This window comes from Taudactylus pleione, unplaced genomic scaffold (genome assembly GCF_031769625.1).
Source record: "Taudactylus pleione unplaced genomic scaffold, aTauple2 ptg000019l, whole genome shotgun sequence".
Taxonomy (NCBI): domain Eukaryota; kingdom Metazoa; phylum Chordata; class Amphibia; order Anura; family Myobatrachidae; genus Taudactylus; species Taudactylus pleione.
The window spans coordinates 30,320,734-30,339,934 of NW_028284421.1; the positions used below are offsets into that span (position 1 = coordinate 30,320,734).

Consider the following 19,201-nt stretch of genomic DNA (forward strand, 5'->3'; position numbering starts at 1 on the left):
TATTTTGTTTCATTCATTGCTTCTCGCCCATCTGGTTGTTTAAACAGCCCATGTACACAGCATGCATGCTTACTCTAAAGTTGGCCACACATCTAAAGATTATCTGTCCAACCAGCCAACTAGTTGATTGGTTGGAATGAAAATCTGGTAATGTATGGTAGTAAATGATGATCAGCAGCAATTTGCTCCTAAATGCCAGAAAACAGATGAAACTGGTCGTCAGACAAGTTTGTTAAATGTTCGATCTAAACAATGTGTTCAAACAACAGTTTTTGTCCATTTTCCGGTGTTTGGGAGCAAATTGCTGATTGTCATTACCAGATTTTCATTCCAACCAATCAACTAGTTGGCTGGTTGGACAGATAATCTAAATGATGTCTATTAGTTTTCAACAACACCATTCATGGTCCACTTGATTTCTGTGTCACTGTGGGACTGAGAATACAGCCAATTACCACTGACACCAAGTTGCAGACCTATGTACATGTCATTTTTTTTATCCTTAAAGACCGTTTTTATAACAAATTGTGTTATGTTTTTTATTACATGAATTGTGTGATATTATAGTTTATGATTTGTGTGTTATTTTTCTATCTAGGCACAATACCATTTATATTTTCAATGGTAATGATATAAAAGCAAGAAAAAGTGTACAGTCTGTTATTAGGGGATCCCAGCAAACACTTACCTCAAATAAATTCAGGCCCTCCGCTTCACTTTGGTTGTAAGGTCTAATTATCCCATCTTCATGAATGAGACGAGGGGAGCGGAGTGGAGACACATCCTCTGTCGACTCCGCTACTCTGAGGATATTAAGAATACAAGTCTGTGAAAATGGAAGATGAAGCAAGTCTGTGCATATGCTAATAGAATAATCTATAGTGAATTTTGGCTATCTGAGTAAAGCTAGCCTAACACAGGGATTTTTCTTCTAGTGGAGCATGTTTCATTATTTCCACAGCAAAACTGTGCATGTAGGTTACTGTACAAAAGGAAAATGACAGGTGTTAGTCTTACACACTAATTATATCTCCAGGTCCTCCAACAAGCATGTAACTCAGTAATGGAGCCAATGCATATCACTAATATCTATTCTGAGGATGAACTCTGGGGGATTTGATCAGCTTGCGAGCATGAAATGCGCTCTAATCGGCATTTATGGTAGAGCCACTTTTGCTCGCGCTTCCTAAGGTCTCCAGCAGAAATCAGAGGAAACACACTGTAAGTGTCATGTTTTGGTCACATTCATTGACTGAGACTGGGCTAACTGAATAGCTTTCTGGATGGAACCTCGTGGCTAAATTACCCCCTAAAGCAAATAAGATGTCTTAGAATATCACACCTGACAAAATACACTGAAACATAAAATACTTTAATATAACATTTTATACAGCTCAGTACAGTTAAATATGTATCCCACATTTCATACAATTGCAAACTGAAACAGGAGCCTGCTCATATAAGCTCACAATCTAAAGGGAAAAAGTGAACATGGCAGATGTAAGAACAGGAATGGGACCAGGCTGCTGAGAGAGTAACAGGTACAGGACAGAAGTCAGGAATAACGTCTTAGAATAAGTGGATTTTTGTCAACCACATAAAAGTTGGATAAGAGCTTCAAGAAACAAGGTAGAGAGTTCCAGAGAAGAGATCCAGCTGTAGAGATGTCCGGCAGACTAGTAAAAGGAGGCAACAAAAGGCAATAAGAAATAGGACCTGGGAGAGAGCTTGTGAATTGGGGAAACACTTGGAGGTAACTGGGTGGGGAAGGAATGTGAATGGATCTGTACTGTATCCTGAGTGGTAAAGGAAGCCAATTCAAGCACAGAGGCAGCATGGGGATGCAAAGATGTATGTGGTAAGAGAGGTTGCAGCATTCAAAATAGCAAAGGCCAAATAGTAGAAAGCAGTAACAACCAATGTGCAATTTAACAAGTGTGCAAAGATAAACTAAACAAAAAGGGACACGTAGGAATTAGGTGCAATGATGGAATGCATGACATTAATGGAGAATTCACGAACTTAGATTAAATAAATAGTACTAATTCAGTTTGGAGTAAGTTCAATTTAGGTAGTGTAAATAAATAATATATGAGGTGAGATCAAAATTGGGACATAGCAAATGCAGTGATAGAATTGTTTTTATTTAGAATATACAAAAAAGGCTCAGAGTATTACCTGTGCAAAAACTCAGAACATGACAGTATCCAAGAGATAAAGCCAGGTTTACATGTGGCTGTAGGTTTTAGCATGTTTGTTTAAGATTAATATTAAGAAAACTGCAGTTTATTTCCAGAACTATGAGGAAAGATAGCAAATACAAATTTCAGAGTACCTGCTAGAGCCAGAGCAGGGAGGTTGCGAGGACAGTGGAATAAATGAACTCTTGCTGAGCTAGATGAATAGATGCAGGTGGTTCATAGTAGGGCTCTATGATGGTGTTTCTGCAGTAAGAGAAAACAAAATGCCTATAGTGACTCTGGCTTATACATCACCTTTGTATAGCATGTGGTTGCTACACATTTAAAGTAATGACACTGGGAGAATATCTGAGAAATACCCAGCACTGGAAACATACAGGCATATGTATTTAGCCCCTCAATTCCACAGGAATTTAACTGCTCCCATCACCTGGACCACCAAGCACAGTGAACGTGAAGAAATCTGCAATCAAGCACTGGTCAGAAAGATATGTTCTTCTGATGGGCAATTAACAGCCCAATAGTGGCTTCCTGACAAGAACAATTTTTCATGCTGGTGACTTAGAAAGAACTTGCTTTTATCAGATTGCTAGTAAATGATGGTAGGAAAAACATCTTAGGGTGGGTAAGGGAGAATTTGGTGAGAAAAAAAAAAATCTTATAACTAACATAGCACAAGAGATGTAAAAGATGTGTTCAGTAGACACAGGGAAGTGCAATTATACATGCACTTCTACTGGATATCCTGGCTGGGAAAAGGATCAGAAATTCAGCAATGAGGATGCAACTTTTCCAGAGTTAAGATTTGATTTAGTTAAAAAATGAACTGTGAAGGCTCCCTCTCTATGTGCACATCATGACTAGGTGGAGAGGGCCTTGAAGCCCAACAGTTACCCAAGAATAATTTATCATGGTAGTAAGGCCACTTTGCCATCCAATATTTTACAGATGCTTGACTGACCACTGTTGCATAAAACCTGTGGTGTGAAGATTTCGTTTATCAAATAGACTATCCAATTTTTAAACTTGTAGTGATGTTTGAGAGCTACAATTTTAAAAGTAAACCTTAAGATTTACACTCTCAAGTAGAGCTGGAGGAGAAAGGAGGAGTCTTTCCTTGCTTCAGTACAGAGGATTCATCCTCCTCAGGAACCACAGATAATTTTGGTAGTCTATTCTCCAAATTGGACATCTATGGGGATTAGTAGATTTTTGTCAATTTGGCAGGAAATTCTCTTGCAGGCAGTGACTGTAGGAGTGCACAATTAAGGCATCCTCATTAATTCCAAAATCTCTGGAATAATTTTAAAGCTCTACCTGACTAGAAACTCTGCAAGCAGGACTTTGTCAGAAAAAGTATGGTTAATCCTCAAAAGAAAGACCATTACTTGATGTTTAAAGTAGGCATAGTTATGCTTTCATTTGCTAGATCGATTTCCAGGGAAAGTGAAAAGCACCAACAAAAAGTGCTGCTTTTGTATTTATATATGGCATTAATATTGCTGCACAACTGCTACCATGCATCATATGGGTAAAACCAAAGTCAGGACTTGAAAAGAGGTCACTGAGTATTACCACAAATACTCAAAGTCACTTTGATTTCATAAGCAAAGCCTACCTTAAGTGTACCCAGTGGCAGGACAGAAACAGCTGAGCTGAGTGAGTGGAACCTGCCTGTAGATTTAATACATTTGTTCTATGTCTCCAGTAGCAGAATGTTACCTGTATAAAAGGTGGTAAGTGAAGCCATAGCAAATTATTAGATGACCAAGGGATTAAGTGCATATAGATATTAGAGAGCCCATTACAGAGCCTCAAAACACAATAAAAGAAAGTGAAATATAAGTGTAACCTCAGAATTATGGTAGATACATTACGTTAGGCAGGAAATGGCCCACTCAGTACTGTGTAAGGAGTGGGGAATCAAGTAAGATTTTTTTTCAGAGAAGAAAAGGATGAGAAGATTATACTGTATGGCTATGAAGGGTGGTAGTCATGGGTCAGGAATTCTCCAAGACAGATCAGGTATTTATTATAGGAATGATTGAAGTTTGCAATGAAAACAGAAAAAAATAAATCTGTAAATAAAAATTGTATTAATATAAAGGGAGCTTGATGCATTGAGAAGCACTTGCCAATCACTTAATACTAAAAGCTTGAGCGTGTAAATGTAACAGCAACATGTTACTCCTCACCAATAAATGGAGGGATGACGGCTGCTTGATACCTGCTATTAATTCTATTCCTTTTCAGACTACACTCTACTTCAGAACTGCCATTGGGTGTATAATCAGTGGGGGTGCTTCAGCACAGAATCTGCTTCCTTGGAACATTCATACCTCTGAATTCCCTGGAAGGTGCTGCTTGCCATGTCAATGATTCCACCTGTGGGCCTCGCCACAACACCCACAAGCCCCTTCCCTATGCCTTTGAAGAACCCAGCAGCTCCTTCTTTCTTAGCACCTACGACAAAACCAAACACACAAATGAAACATACATTTGACAATATTGTGTGTATACAGAACCAGTCCAATGTTTAAATGTTAGTATAGAGTCCATCCCTCTTACAGTTCTGCATGAATACTAGGTGAGAGGGGTACCAGTAGGAATTGCAGCTGCTGATGTGGGGGTGTTGGTATCTGCACTTCCGCCTTATACTAGGTTAGAGGCTCAGTGTGTTACTATGCGGTAGATAAGATGGTCCCAGTTTTTCCCAATTGGATGGAACGTTAGTGAGTAATGAGATCACTAGGTGGTAGTATGGCTTTAACAACATACTTTTTCTAGTTGATTAGCTTTTTAAGAGTAAATAATAAATAGTAGCTAATGAACGCTCCATTCCTTTCTGGCAGGAAGTCGCAAATCGATCAATAGATAAGAGTAAATCATCTCCAAATTGCTTGGCTTCAAACATTCCTTATCTGCAGTATACATATGGCAAACATTCCTGAACTCTGCAGGGCATAATAGCATGTAAATGATCCCCTTTTTAAACAAGCTAAAGCCATCTGTTTGGTATATATGAATGTCTGTTTCTCCCACAGCAATGTGAACTCTTCACCCTTTACTGCTAAAATAGATACCATGGTCTAATAGCAAAACAGATTCTGGGAGTATCACACAGTCTAACACACTATACATTAAGATACAGCAGGGAAGACATACTAGTTAGAGAATACAGTAAGTGCTTACCTTCCACAGGTTTGGTAATTATCCCAGTCACTCCTCCCACTACACCCTGAAAGACAGAGATTGCTTTACATTTAGGATCTACATCTGTCTTAGTAATAACAGTGCACCTCTTTCCAGCAGGACTTCTCTCATCACTTTGTAAGTAGTATAGTGCAAAGCTGGTAACATATTCTACTTTGAGATGAAAGATATTACACAGAGGACATTGAGAGCAGATAAGTAATTTCTAACAAACAGAAAATGGCAGCTGCTCAATATCAAACTGGCAGTACTCTTCAGGTGCATGAAAGGTAGGGGTCATACCAAGTAGAAAAAGGGGTGTTTAACCCCCTATTGTTCCTCAGCACACTGAATTGTACCTGCAACAATACATGAAGACTACATGGTGATAGAAACTCAGAGATATTAGTTGCATGCATTTGCAAATCCATGGGAAACTGCTAGGCCACGTCACGGCTTCTCTGTTACCAGCAGTCCCTAACACTAAGGAATTCACGTCCGGGGCGCAGGGCACCCCAAAAAACGTCCAGCTCAGGACCCCCCCAGGGCATCACACGAAAAAAGGAAGAAGGGTGACAGTGAAGTGTAAAGTATAGTATAGTAGTTTTGAGGCTGATTAGAATGACATATCGCTCACATCGCACAGTGTGTATGCTCAATCGTGTGTTCACGTGCTGCACGTCAGATGAGAGTGGGATGTGAGAGGGTTGTCTACTGAAGTAGTTAGTATGATGCAGGAGGGCTGCCTATTTTCCTGTGAGGTTGAGAGACCGCCTCCAGTGAGTCTCCCCCGAAAATCTGGGGTGGAAAGCAAGCAAGAATGCTTTAACACTTCCACAACGGAATCGGTATGATTTACGTCCGGCGGTTGGAATCCCGACACCAGCATCCCTGCAGGAGTGGAAATCCCGATAGTCCTCAGGTAAGTATTAGCTAACCTAATTCTAACCCCTAACCCTCCCTTAGGGGTGCCTAACCCTAATCTCCCCCCCAGTACCTAAGCCCCCCTCTAAGTGCCTAAACCTAACACCCCCTTCCCCGCTGCCTAAACATAAGTCCCCCGGGGGGTGCCTAACCCTAACCTCCCCCCGGGGATGCCTAACCCTAACCCACCCCCTTCCCCGCTGCCTAAACACAAGTCCCCCGGGGGGTGCCTAACCCTAACCTCCCCCCGGGGGTGCCTAACCCTAACCCACCCCCTTCCCCTAGCCTAAACCTAACCTCACAGGTGGGGGTGCTTAACCCCAAATCCCCCCCGGGAACCCTAAACCTAACTCTCCTCCCCCCCCCCCCCCCCCCCCGCCCGGCCTTCGATTGGGATGCCGGGCATTGGGCTCCCGACGTATGTCTAATGACAGGCGTCGGGATATGACAGTCGGGATATGCGTCGACATGATGCCGGGATATGACAGTCGGGAAGCCGGCTGTCGGGATTAGGTCCGCCGGCTTCCCAACTGCATACCTCCCCAACGAATGCTCTCACATAAAGCCAATTGCTTGTAAAGTTTTTATGAAAAGTTGATTTCTATGAGATAACACAATGTAAAGTAGAATTAGCATCCAGTGGAGAAAAGGGACAAAACTGTAAAAAAAAAATCCATTGATTTAGATTTACCACACAGACAATCAGTAATTGTTTTGTTTCATTAAAATCATCATTCACTTTTTATTTATTTTATTAAAAAATGCAACTTTTGCACGTTATTCATATTGAGAAATAGAATTATTTTAGTGCACTGAGGATGGCACACCCAATACAGCAATTAAGATGTGACCTGAACAAAATGGAAGCATGTTGGATGTATTCTGAAACACAAAACACGACATTCTGTTGTTCAATTCAGAAAATAAATACCTACTTTACAGTATATCAACCTTCAGAACATATTATGCGCTAACAATGATTAAGTTAATCCAATTTGTTTCTCATCTCCTATGAACTAAAAAGTTGAATGTTCTTTATCAATGGCAACCTCAAGAGGGCAGTATTACTACGGACAGTAATATAAACAGAGGCTAATTCTACAGAATATTTACCTTTATGTGGTTCTCTAATATGAGATACTGCTAAGCCTGAGTATTATCCTGTATGTTACAGGGCAGTGCAGCTTGTAAACATCTGTTCATGGAATACATAACCATGATTAGTGGTGTTTATTTACACATTCATTATATTTTTCACACAGCTTTCAGCATAGAGGCTTCAGATGCTCACACAATGAAAACCTGGAGAATAACAACAAGGTAACAATATGTTGTCCCAGAGATGAGGTACCTAGGTAATTCTTTGATGAATTAACAGTTTACATGCTGGGGAACCTCTACATAACATTAATGTTGATGGCAGGGGACTTCTGAACAGGGATAATTAGTATAGTGGATGAATTGAGTAGTTTGCATCATAAGGACAGCTTATTAATGTGGTAAGTGAGAGTTCTTCCCATTGCACTGTAACAGGGGTGCTCAATAAACCAAGAGGTGGATTACCTAAGAAAAACAACATATTAGTGACAATAGATCATGTGATGTGCAGGCAGAGGAGATCATTTCATCATCTTATGAGACTGAAACGTGATATATGAGCGATAATAATGAATATACATAAATCTGGAACAATCACCTAATTGGGAAAATATTGTGATAACTCTGTCATTCAGACAGTGTAGATATCCAATGTGTGGGCTGAGCCAGTTAACAACCTATTCATTTTCTAAGAGCCAGTGACATCACTGGGCCACTGCCTTAATAATAATGGTGATGCCCGAATTATATTCATTAGGTACTGGTTGCTAGTGAATGGATAAGATATAGTTACCTGAATGTTATATCACCCCAAAAACTGTCTGCCTCAATTGTGTGTAGGTGAAAGGTTCACATAAAACCATGACATAGCCGGAGGGTAGGGGAAGTGTTGTAGAAAAGTTTGGGGGTGGGGTTCATTTGGGGATAAAGTTATGCCGTAAGTTGGGGGTATGGTCAAACAAGGTGGGTGGTTATGGGGGATGGTTGCGGATTGTTGTCTTTAGTTATTTAGGTTTTGGAGGTAAAGACCAGTGTATATTTTGTTATTCTATGTTGATCTGATATTTGCTTATTACACTCCAGCTCTCCATAGCAGGGTTGCCTACCTTTAACTTTCTCTTCCCGGGAGAAGCCCGGGTAAGAGATGCAGCAGGGGGCCGACGGGGCGGGGCTTGACGATTTGCGTAATTAAGCCCCGCCCCCTCGCTGTAAAATTGCCGCGATTGGGCACAATTTACATAGGGGGCGGGGCCAAATGCTGTGATTCATGCAGAATCACAGCTTAAGCCCCGCCCCCTTCACGGAGACCCGCGATTGCCCTGGGTATTCTCCTAATTCTGCCCACTTCACTAGGAAGTGGGCAGAATGCGGGAGAAATGCCTACCCTTCCGGGGGTGCGGAGGGTTACCCGAAAAATCCCGCGAAAACCGGGAGGGTAGGCATGTATGCTCCATAGTCATGTTCATGTTGGAGCAGCTCGGTTTGAGGTTAGGTGCTGGGGTACAGTTGCATTGCCCTGTTTTTTTTTCCTTAGATATTGGTTTATATCTATCACAATGTTACCCACTATTCTCTCTTGTTTCACGGTGTGTGGGCCTGCAAGGCGCCTTCAAGTTCCTGCTACAGTATTATTATATCACCTGCGGTTTTAAATATGTGATGTTTGGCTGATATGCTCTGTTTTGAATTACTAATGATCATGGTGTCGCTTACTTTGAGTTCTATTTCCTGTATGTTGCTTTTGTCCGGCCTGCAACATTTACTATCCTTTCTTGTACTTACAGATGTGTCTTTGTTCATCTAGCCTCAATACGCCATGCAGCGCAATATTTGAGTGAGCCGCCAGATCCTGTGCAACATTGCTAGCTATTTTTTATCGAAAATGCGTCTAATTCGACTAGGACACACCATGAGACTGTGCTGATTATTCTGATATGCGACACTTGTAAATCTGTGTGCAATTAAGTCTCTAAACAAAACTTGACGAGGAAAAAAATTGCGACCACTGCATCATAGCACTTCGCAAGCTGATTGAGAGACTTCGTTGTGTACAGATATAATGTGTTGCATATCATCAGCAATTAATCAGCACAGTTTCCTAGTGCGTCCTAGTCGCATTGCATCTTAGATGGATTTTTGTCCAAAAAATTAGCAAAACAGACGCTCAGCGCTACCAGAGTTTCATGGGACCAGGTGCGCAGAGAGGGGCTGTTTTGCACAACTGCAGCAAAGATGAATGAGGACACACCTGTCTGTATATTTATTTGATTCTAAGTGTTAACACTTCTGTTATTGTACATTGGCCCAGTGCGGCACTGGGGTCGGTTACACAGTACAGCAAACAAATCCGCAGAAAAGGGGTATGGCAACGCTGGAGTGTGTAGCCTCAATACCCCGTCCTCCCATCTCACCCGATTTCCTCACTCTGGGGACGTGCTCAGCACTCCTGAGATGCCAGGCTGCCCCCGGGGACCATCCCTGCACTACCGGCTCCTCCTCGGCAACTGGGAGCGGGGTGCTGCACTGTAATGTTAGTGTGCAGTGAATGGCTCTCTGTCACTAAGGAGGAGCCGGTATTTTGGTATCACCCGGTGTGGTCCGCACCCCCAACATCCACCTAGCGACACCACTGTATTGGCAATGTCTCCCTGAAATAATGCTTGTGAGTGTAAATTTCAAAAACCTATAAATAAACACAAATAAAAGAAAAAAAAGCAGGACATAGTACTTTGCTTTGGGCTATCAGTTTTAAAACCCCCTTTAAATGTGGTTTGCCCTGGTACTGTTGTATACTCAAATTCTAAAATAAAGTTACAGCAGAATGGAACTAATAGTTTATAGGAAATCGCCGGACGTAATGGCGGCGCACAAAATACAGACGCCGGAAACTCGAACTGTCAGGTTCCCAACACAGGCTAGTAAGTACCCTAACTCTCCCCTCACCCCCCCCTTAGTGGTGCCTAACCCTAACCTCTCCCACGTGGAGACTAAAGCTAACCTCCCCAACACCCTAAACCTAACCCTCCCATGGTCGTGCCTAATCCTAACACCTCCCCCCGGTGGTGCCTAACTCTATCCCTCCCCGCACCCTAAACCTAACCCTCACGGGGTGGTGCCTAACGTTAAGTCCCCCACCGGGTTCCCTAACCTAACCCTCCTGCCCCGCGGTTAAGCGATAACACTGCCCAGCTTACCTTCGTTCAGGAAGCCATCTGTCTAAATTCCAGGGTTGGGATCTAGACGGGCGTCAGGATTTCGACGCCTGTCTTTAGTACCACATCGGAATTTAGTCAGACGGCTTCCCGGCCATTGGCATTTTGACTGCGTACCATTTATAGGTCAATAATAATTAAAGGCAAACTCTTCTTCTCTAACTACCAGGATGGCTGTAGTCTGTTGTTCAGGAACACTTTGCTGTTCACAAGATCCTCCCAGTGTCCATGTAACAAAGGCAAAAAGAGAATTCTGATTATATTGTTGCTGGCACCTGATTGGTCAGTTCTTTTAATAAATTCAAGCACAACTGGTTTCTGCCATGTACCGTCTATTGTCTAACTGGGCAAAAGGTTGAGAAAATGAGCAGAGCAAATTACAGTCTCTGATAAAGAAAAATAAAATGAATGTGATATGGATTAACATTAATTTACATAGAGCCAGCACACTCTGTAGTGCTTTACAATTGGGAACAAACGGTTATAAAATGATACTGGGCATTAACATACAGACAGAGTGGAAAGAGGACACTGCTACAAGCTTACACTGGTTGTTAATACCTGACCTTACATACATGATCACAGGATAGATAACCAATCAAAAAAGCAGGGTGTGCAAGTAGGTACCAAATTCATTAAAGGCGTGTTGTATTCCTTTGCAATAACTAATACTCACCCGTAATAATCCTTTTCCTCCCTTGGCCAGACTATCCCCAAAGTCCTTGGGTTGTCTGCCCATCTCTTCCCTCCTCTTCTGTTGATATTCTTTATCCATGGTGATTGCAGCTAAACCCTTCCCCACAGACCCCGTGATACGAGACACCACTCCAGCTGCCCCTCCTATGTGGAGAGAAAGTGAGGCATCAGTCAGTACAATGAACTGACCTGAAGAATTATCAACACTCTTTATAATTAGCTATACCTAGAGCAGTGGCAGAGTATACCTACCCTACACAGTGCTCGTCATTCAACTATTTATAGTAGCTATACACAAATTCTGACTACACTGTCATTAGCATATACAGTTCTAATAACAGCGAGAACCTCTCCCCAAGTTCACTCTAACAATCGGTAAGTTCTTCCTCCCAAAGTAATTTCATCTCTTTTAAAAATCAGAACTGAACAACTGAGTTCCCAAGAGGAAGGTCTGGGACTGCACTGAAACTTTCACGTTCATTATAATGCGTCACTGTTTAGAAGCATTAAGCTTGTTAGCTTTCTTTTCAAATATTTAAATAAAATCAAGTTCTGCTTGAATAAAGTATTAATTTATGGACAATTAATGTAAGGTATAGTTCAATAACAACAATAATAGACTATCAAAAAAGATTAATTTACCCATGGTCTGATATTTGTGTGATCTAGAGGGTCCCCCCAATGTCCTGTGAATGTCACTACACTGCTTACTTTCAATGCCAGTGTTTTGTTCTTGGTCAGCAGACAGTGTCTCCTGATCCTGTGACAGGTAGCATATTGAACATAGACAACATGCTGCCAGTGGCATCGAGCGGGGCATCAGCAGGTCGTGCACAAAATGTGGGGATCTGCGTAAATGCCAAACTCTAGGTAAATAAAAATGATCTTTTGGGACAGACTATTACTTCTGATAAACCAAACAAAACCAAATTAACTTTTTGAAAACATGACTCTACTATGTTATCCTTGTTTCTTTGAACCGATTTAAAAAATGATGTATGCCTATTTAAGAGAAGCAACTGATGAATAAATTGTAAAAACAGATAACACAATAGGAAATAATTGATTTTGATCTTATTACTATAACTTTCTGTAAAACATAAATGAAACTTACCAACTGTGTGTCCAAGCAGACTCCTCACGCCAATGACTAAGCCCTCTGCAAACTCCTCCGGACCCTGCACTGCGCCCTGAAACAAGAAAGGTGATTACTTTCGTCAAATAATTGTAATTTACTTATAAAGCAGAAAAAGAAAAGGGAGTGTAATACCTAGCATGTGACAGGATCTTGCTCTAAATTTACACTAAATATTTACTCTCCCTCCAGCATCAAATATATGAAGCTGTAGAAAATTCAATAATACTGCATGCATTTCAAGTGTCTTATAATGAAAATTTATTTTGATACACCCCATCCTGTGCCCAAACTTGCTGCGGGAAATGTTTTATTTATGTTACCATGTGTACATTGCAACATGAGGATTTTTAGACTGTTAAATTTGTTTTTCTGACTGCATTAGGCGGACACTGCTACCCTTGGGGTGTAGAGGGCACTGGTGCAGGTGCAGTCACTCAGTGTAAACTAAAACTGATTTGTATTCTGCCACCTCCCCTCTACACTGCTCCACCAATTGGAGGTCAGTTTTTATGTAAGTGCTTACAGCAGTAGGGCACATTTTCTTCTGGTACATTTTATTGTTACTTCTTTACCCCATTACTTTTTATTGAAGAGTTCTCTGAGAACCATGGGTAAGTGAGTATGAGCTGACTGCTCTAACCTAAATTCCCATGTGGGGATTGGAGGGCAGCAGTACTGAAGCTTCCTGTGGGAGAAATAGAAGGATTGTAATGCCTCCTTAAAGAGCTCTGGTTGTGACAACTGCAGGAGTGCACTTTTTGCTTGGAAGACTGGAGTCCTGGAAGTATATTTGATGGCAAATGATTAAATTTTTCATCCAGGACTAAAGAACAGGACAGGGTACAGTTATCATATATAGGGCTAGAAAGAAAGTGTTGAGTTTAACAGCTCTATTCAAAACTACTATTGAACAACACATCAATTACTGAGGATCCATCTCTTTCCAGTGAGATACCTATAGCAGTTATGTACCTGTGACCAACAGATAAGAGCTAATACTTTAACCCATCTCCTGGCTGTTCTGTGTTCAACCCAGCCTGCAGTTGGGTCAGTGTCTTGCGACCATAGAGCACCTGTAGGAGTGCTCAGTAATTATTCACATTAAGAGGAACTTCAACATTAATTTGTAAAACCCTTTCTCCAACAGGGTAGCAAAGTAAGACTCCCAATTCCACCATGCTGCATCACCTCTTGTAGGTTATTATGGTTAAATCCTTCCTGATTGCTTTCTATGGATCAGCACTTCTTATACAGGATGCAGGATAACTGGGGAAGGCTTAAAGTGTGCACTTTAACCTGTTGGTCACAGGAACAGGCATCTCACGGGAATAAACAGGGCCATAATAGAAATGTGGATTATTGGCTTAAAAAGCAATTATAAGAGCTCTCTCTAAAGTGTATGCCACTACCAGTAGAACGATATTCTTTCAAACAATATTTTTACACAAAAGTCTAGGGGGAAAGCAAGGGGGTGTGAGGTATAGGAGTCAATGGCCCAGATTTATAAACAAGTGATATTCACTCATTACGAAACTTAAATGGTGCTCCAACAAATCAGCTCCTGTCATTTTGCAAGCACATGACTGTTAGGAGCTGATTGGTTGGAGCACCATTTAAGACCATTTAAGATTAGTAATGAGTGATAAATATGGGCCAATATTCCTTGTAGATTCTTTAGCACATTTTCTTGAGCTAGTGGAAGTGTGTTTGGCACTATCACCATCTGGACTCCAAACAGGATTCATGGCAGTCTAATACCACTGTGCCCTCTCTAACACTATAATCATTCTAAGTCCTTTACAACCCTGCCTGAGTGATTCTGTCCTTCTCCATTCCCCAGATCCTCACTGGCCCAATTATTTTACCTCCATATTTTTATAGGTAAACACATTTTTTCAAAAGGCATTTACTGCACGTTTACAAAGCTCACCACAGCAAGCGTGGGATGGAGAATACGAGCCTGCAAGTAATTTTCTGCTTTGTATGCAAACTAAATATCACAAGGATTTCCAGCATCAAACACCCATTCTAAGCTCATGGCACTCACCTGGAAGGGCTCATAGAAAAAGGCCTCTACGCCTTCTGAAAGCCCTCTAATCAGGCCAAAGGGGTTTCCTAAGACATCCAGGCCAAGGACAAGAACATAGAGCTGCTTCAAGAACTGCAAAGGAACAAGGCCCACATAGCGGCAGTGTCAACTAATTATGTATTATTGTGATCCAAAACTTCAAATACAACATTTTACACTCAAGGCTTGTAATATGACTGCAACCAAACAATTGTATACATAAAATAAAATACACAACATTACTGTTTCACTAGTATATTACAGCCTTTGAAATGACTGACAATAGATTGGTGCATGAATATAACAAGGGTAGGTGCGAGCGCTTTGAGATATGACTGGGATCTGATTAAACGTCTAAAGTGTGTATAGTACTGATTTTCTTGCACGTGGGCATATATGGAATTAATTAAATAATGAATGTAAGTCCTGGTGTAATCCACCTAATTAACTGTAGGATGGGTGTTCATTAAAAGAGTCTAATGTCCTTGGAGTATTTAGAAAGTCACTGATAATGTACTTCAAACAAATTGGTTCCCTTTATCCACTGGTATATTTCAGTCTAACCGACTCGCCTCCTCAGATGTCACCCATATGAGAAAGAGAGAGAACCGGAGCATCAGGTGCAGGCAAGCAATGGTACTGTATAATACAGAGTATTGTGCAGACTTACTCGGATGCCGTAGTAGGTTCGCTGGTACACCTGCTATCCTTGCTCCATGATCCAGTGTGTGTGGGTATAGGGGTGGGTGTTGGTTCGGCTAGACCATATATACCACTATAAACGTGCTTTAATTGGTAGTAAAAACTGTTTTATTGCCTGTCCACACACCTAAGTGCTTCTTGTGGTACAGGTATAAGGAAATGGCAACAGTAAACATACAAACATTCACTGATGCAAGTGTGAAGGGTTCAAGGGTTGAGAGTAAGTCATTGGTGTGTCTCCAACGCGTTTCGTCCCCTGTAGGGACTTTTTCAAGGGTAGCCTACCCTTGAAAAAGTCCCTACAGGGGACGACACGCGTTGGGGACACACCAGTGACTTAATCTCAACCCTTGAACCTTCACACAAACATCAGTGAATGTTTGTATGTTTACTATTTCCATTTCCTTATACCTGTACCACAAGAAGCACTTAGGTGTGTGGACAGGCAATAATTCCATATATGCCCACGTGCAAGAAAATCATTACTATAAACACTTTAGACGTTTAATCAGATCCCAATCATGTCTCAAAGCGCTCGCACCTACCCTTGTTATATGTATACCTATATGAGGTCTGATACCTCCTTTGTGTGTAGCAGCTAGAGTTAGAATTGTATTCCTATAGCGCGGACCATTATAAAGCAGATTGGTGCATGAGATTATCAACAGCCATTTCTAACCTGCTCACTGTAATGCCTAAGAACCAGTTTCAGCAGCTGGTCACGTTTGTAGAACTGGTACTTCACTTCAAAACAGGCCAATCTGTAAAGGGAGAAGTTTAAATGGTAAGGCAGTTGCTGTGCCAACTAATGAGGAATCAGTGTCTGGTGCAGGGTACAATCATTGCTGCACAGCACACCTGGTGAATTGGTCGTTCAAAGTATATTACGATGCTGACAATTTGGACATAAGAGAAAGTTACAATGTTTTATAGTGAAATTACCTATACTGCCATGTTAATTTACCTTTTTCTCATTAAGGGCTCTATTTACTACAATCCGCATATTGAATGCAGATTGTAGTGTAATATTAACGACTGAATTCGCATTGCGAATTCAGGCAATATCACAGGGATTTACTACAAATACCGTGACTAAGTGGCCGCGCATGCGCCGACCGGTCGCCTCTGCTACCCCCCCCGGCGCTAAGCCCTGCCCCCGGGTGCTAAGCCCCACCCCCCACGATAGCGGACCCCCCTCTCCCTTAATTACACTTACCTGCATGCTCCGGGCCTCCGGTGATGTTCTCCATTCCTCCGGTCAGGTGATCTCCCATACTGCACTAGGACCCGATCACCTGATGACCGGGCAGCAGTGCACTATGGGAGACCAGCTGACCGGAGGGGAGTCTTCACCGGAGGCCCGATCACCGGTCTCTGGAGTCAGGGAAGTAAATTTTTTTTTTTTACAGTAATCAGCTTGCGGTCTGTTTAGACCACACAGCTGATTACTGGGACCGACTTCCGGCTCTGCTCTCCCCGTTAGAGCGGAGCAGGAGTCTGATAACCGGGGGAGACCCTGGATAACGCCACCTCCAGGTGGCGTTATTATCACAGGGCTTTCCCCGATATTTTTTCACATTTTATTTTTAGTAACTCTGGTCAGATCACATTTCCCATTAGTTATGGGAAATGCAATCTGCTTACTAAAAATAAGTGATACTTAGGGGTTGGAGTAGAATTTTACGAATTCTACTCCAATTGCCCTGTAAAAACTATAGGTGATACTAAAATAATGTGAAAAGGGTGTGAAAACACCCATTTTCACTTTATTTTAGTCAAAATAATGATAATAAATAGAGCCCTAAAGAACAAGGTTATTTTAGTTGCACATGATAATACCATTGGTTTCAGTGCAAGTTGTTGCAACATACCAGTTCGTAAAATGCAAACTCCAGTGCAAAATCAGGCACAATGTCAAACATTCAAATTTCCTCTATAAAAACAAGAAAACTTTTATAGCACTGATATCTACAAAATGCACAGGCTATGCCAACACGTTTTCATTTCAGCAACAATGTGTTGTTTAAGAACAAAATCTAGATTTACTTGAAAACAAGATCATCCACGTCAGTGAGAGTGGCTCCAATACTTTTTAGGAGCAGGTTGACTGAGCTGATGCCAATTATTTCATGTTCCTCCTGGTTTGACTCTTCCCCTCCTGCTCCCAGTGAGAGGCTGAGGTGTAGCTGGGAAAAAAGTTCAAGAGCTACAGTAGTACCATGAACACTTTTCATGTACATAACACAAATTTAGAGACCGATAAATTGGTAGTATCTAACAATAAAAAACAAACTTATTACTATATATATATATATATATATATATATATATATACATATACAGTTACACACATACATACATACACACACTTTGGAGAAAATCCGGCACTCTCAAATCTGGTCCCAACTGCCTGTGTCTCTTTGCTGTATTTAATGCAGAAAAGTATTACCAGTGTGATGGTAATAAGCACAGCACTCCAGGACTGTTATCCAATAAAAGAAGGCTTTATAGATAATATATCAAAGACAATACACAGTAATCCTCATGTGAAGTGTCAACGTTTCTGGGCCACTGCGGGCCCAGTCATCAGGACGGAGGAGATGTACACCGGGTTTGGCCTGTACATCTCCTCCGTCCTGATGATAGGGCCCGCAGTGGCCCAGAAACGTTGATACGTCACATGAGTATTACGATGTATTGTCTTTTATATATTATCTATAAAGCCTTCTTTTATTGGATAACAGTCCTGGAGTGCCGTGCTTTTTACCATCACACTGGTAATACACACACACACACACACACACACACACACATATATATATATATATACACACACACACACACACACATACATAAATAAATACACACACATATGGACAAAAGTATTCGGACGCCTGACCAGTACACCAACAGGGACTGTAATGACATTGTATTCCAGTATATATACTTTAATATGGAGTTTGTCCCCCTTTTGCAGCTATAACAGCTTTTACTCTTCTTGGAAGGCTTTGTACAAGATTTGAGGGTTTTTGTGGGAATTTGTGCCCATTCACTTTGTAGAGCATTTATGAGGTCAGGCACTGATGTTGGACGAGAAGGCCTAGCTCGCAACCTCCGTTACAGTTCATCCCAAAGGTGCTCGATGGCGTTGAGGTCAGCGTTATGTTCAGGCCAGTCAAGTTCTTCCACACTGAACTCATCAAACTATATCTTTATAGTCCTTGTTTTGTGCACTGGCTCACAGTCATGTTGGAATAGAAAAGGGACTTCCCCAAACTGTTGCCACAAAGTTGGAAGCATAGCATTGTCAAAAATGTTTTGGTATGCTGAAGCATTAAAATTGCCCTTAACTGGAGATAAGGGACCTAGCCCAAACCCTGAAAAACAGTCCCATACCATTATCCATCCTCTACCAAACTTCAAGTGACACAATGCAGTCAGGCTGGTAATGTTCTCCCAGCATCCGCCAAACCCAGACTAGCCCATCTTACTGCCAAACAGAGAAGCGCGATTAGTCGCTCCACAGAACACGTTTCCACTGCTCCACAGTCCAGTGTCGGTGTGCTTTACACCACTCCATCTGATGCTTGGCATTGGACTTGGTGATGTGAGGCTTGCATGCAGCTGCTCGGCCATGGAAACCCATTCCATTAAGCTCCAGCTGCACAGTTTTTGTCCTTACATTAATGCCAGTGGAAGTTTGGAACTCTTCAGCTATGGAATCAGCAGAGCGTTGGAGACTTTTACGCACCATACCAGTCGTTGACTCCGCTCTGTGATTTTACATGGTCTTCCGCTTTGTGGCTGAGTTGCTGTTGTTCCTAAACGATTCCACTTTCTAAGAATATCACTTACAGTTGACTGTGAAGTATCCAGCAGGGATGACATTTCACGAACCGCCTTATTGCAAAGGTGACAACCTATCACAGTACCACCAAAAGTTTGAAAATGTTGACTGCATGACTAGGTG

The 19,201-nt window shown here is 41.7% G+C and overlaps 1 protein-coding gene across 1 annotated transcript in view; it reads right to left on the bottom strand.

Moving 5' to 3' along the window:
• Window positions 1-19,201, bottom strand: part of VPS13C (vacuolar protein sorting 13 homolog C) — a 452,448-nt gene that overhangs the window by 34,651 nt on the left and 398,596 nt on the right. Inside the window, exons 74-81 of the mRNA XM_088446402.1 lie at window positions 17,278-17,417; window positions 15,911-15,992; window positions 14,509-14,622; window positions 12,438-12,513; window positions 11,304-11,467; window positions 5,394-5,439; window positions 4,541-4,664; window positions 689-803 (exon numbers count right to left, since the gene is read on the bottom strand). Of these exons, the coding sequence (XP_088302528.1) occupies window positions 689-803; window positions 4,541-4,664; window positions 5,394-5,439; window positions 11,304-11,467; window positions 12,438-12,513; window positions 14,509-14,622; window positions 15,911-15,992; window positions 17,278-17,417 (861 nt within the window). The remainder of the gene's footprint in view (window positions 1-688; window positions 804-4,540; window positions 4,665-5,393; window positions 5,440-11,303; window positions 11,468-12,437; window positions 12,514-14,508; window positions 14,623-15,910; window positions 15,993-17,277; window positions 17,418-19,201) is intronic.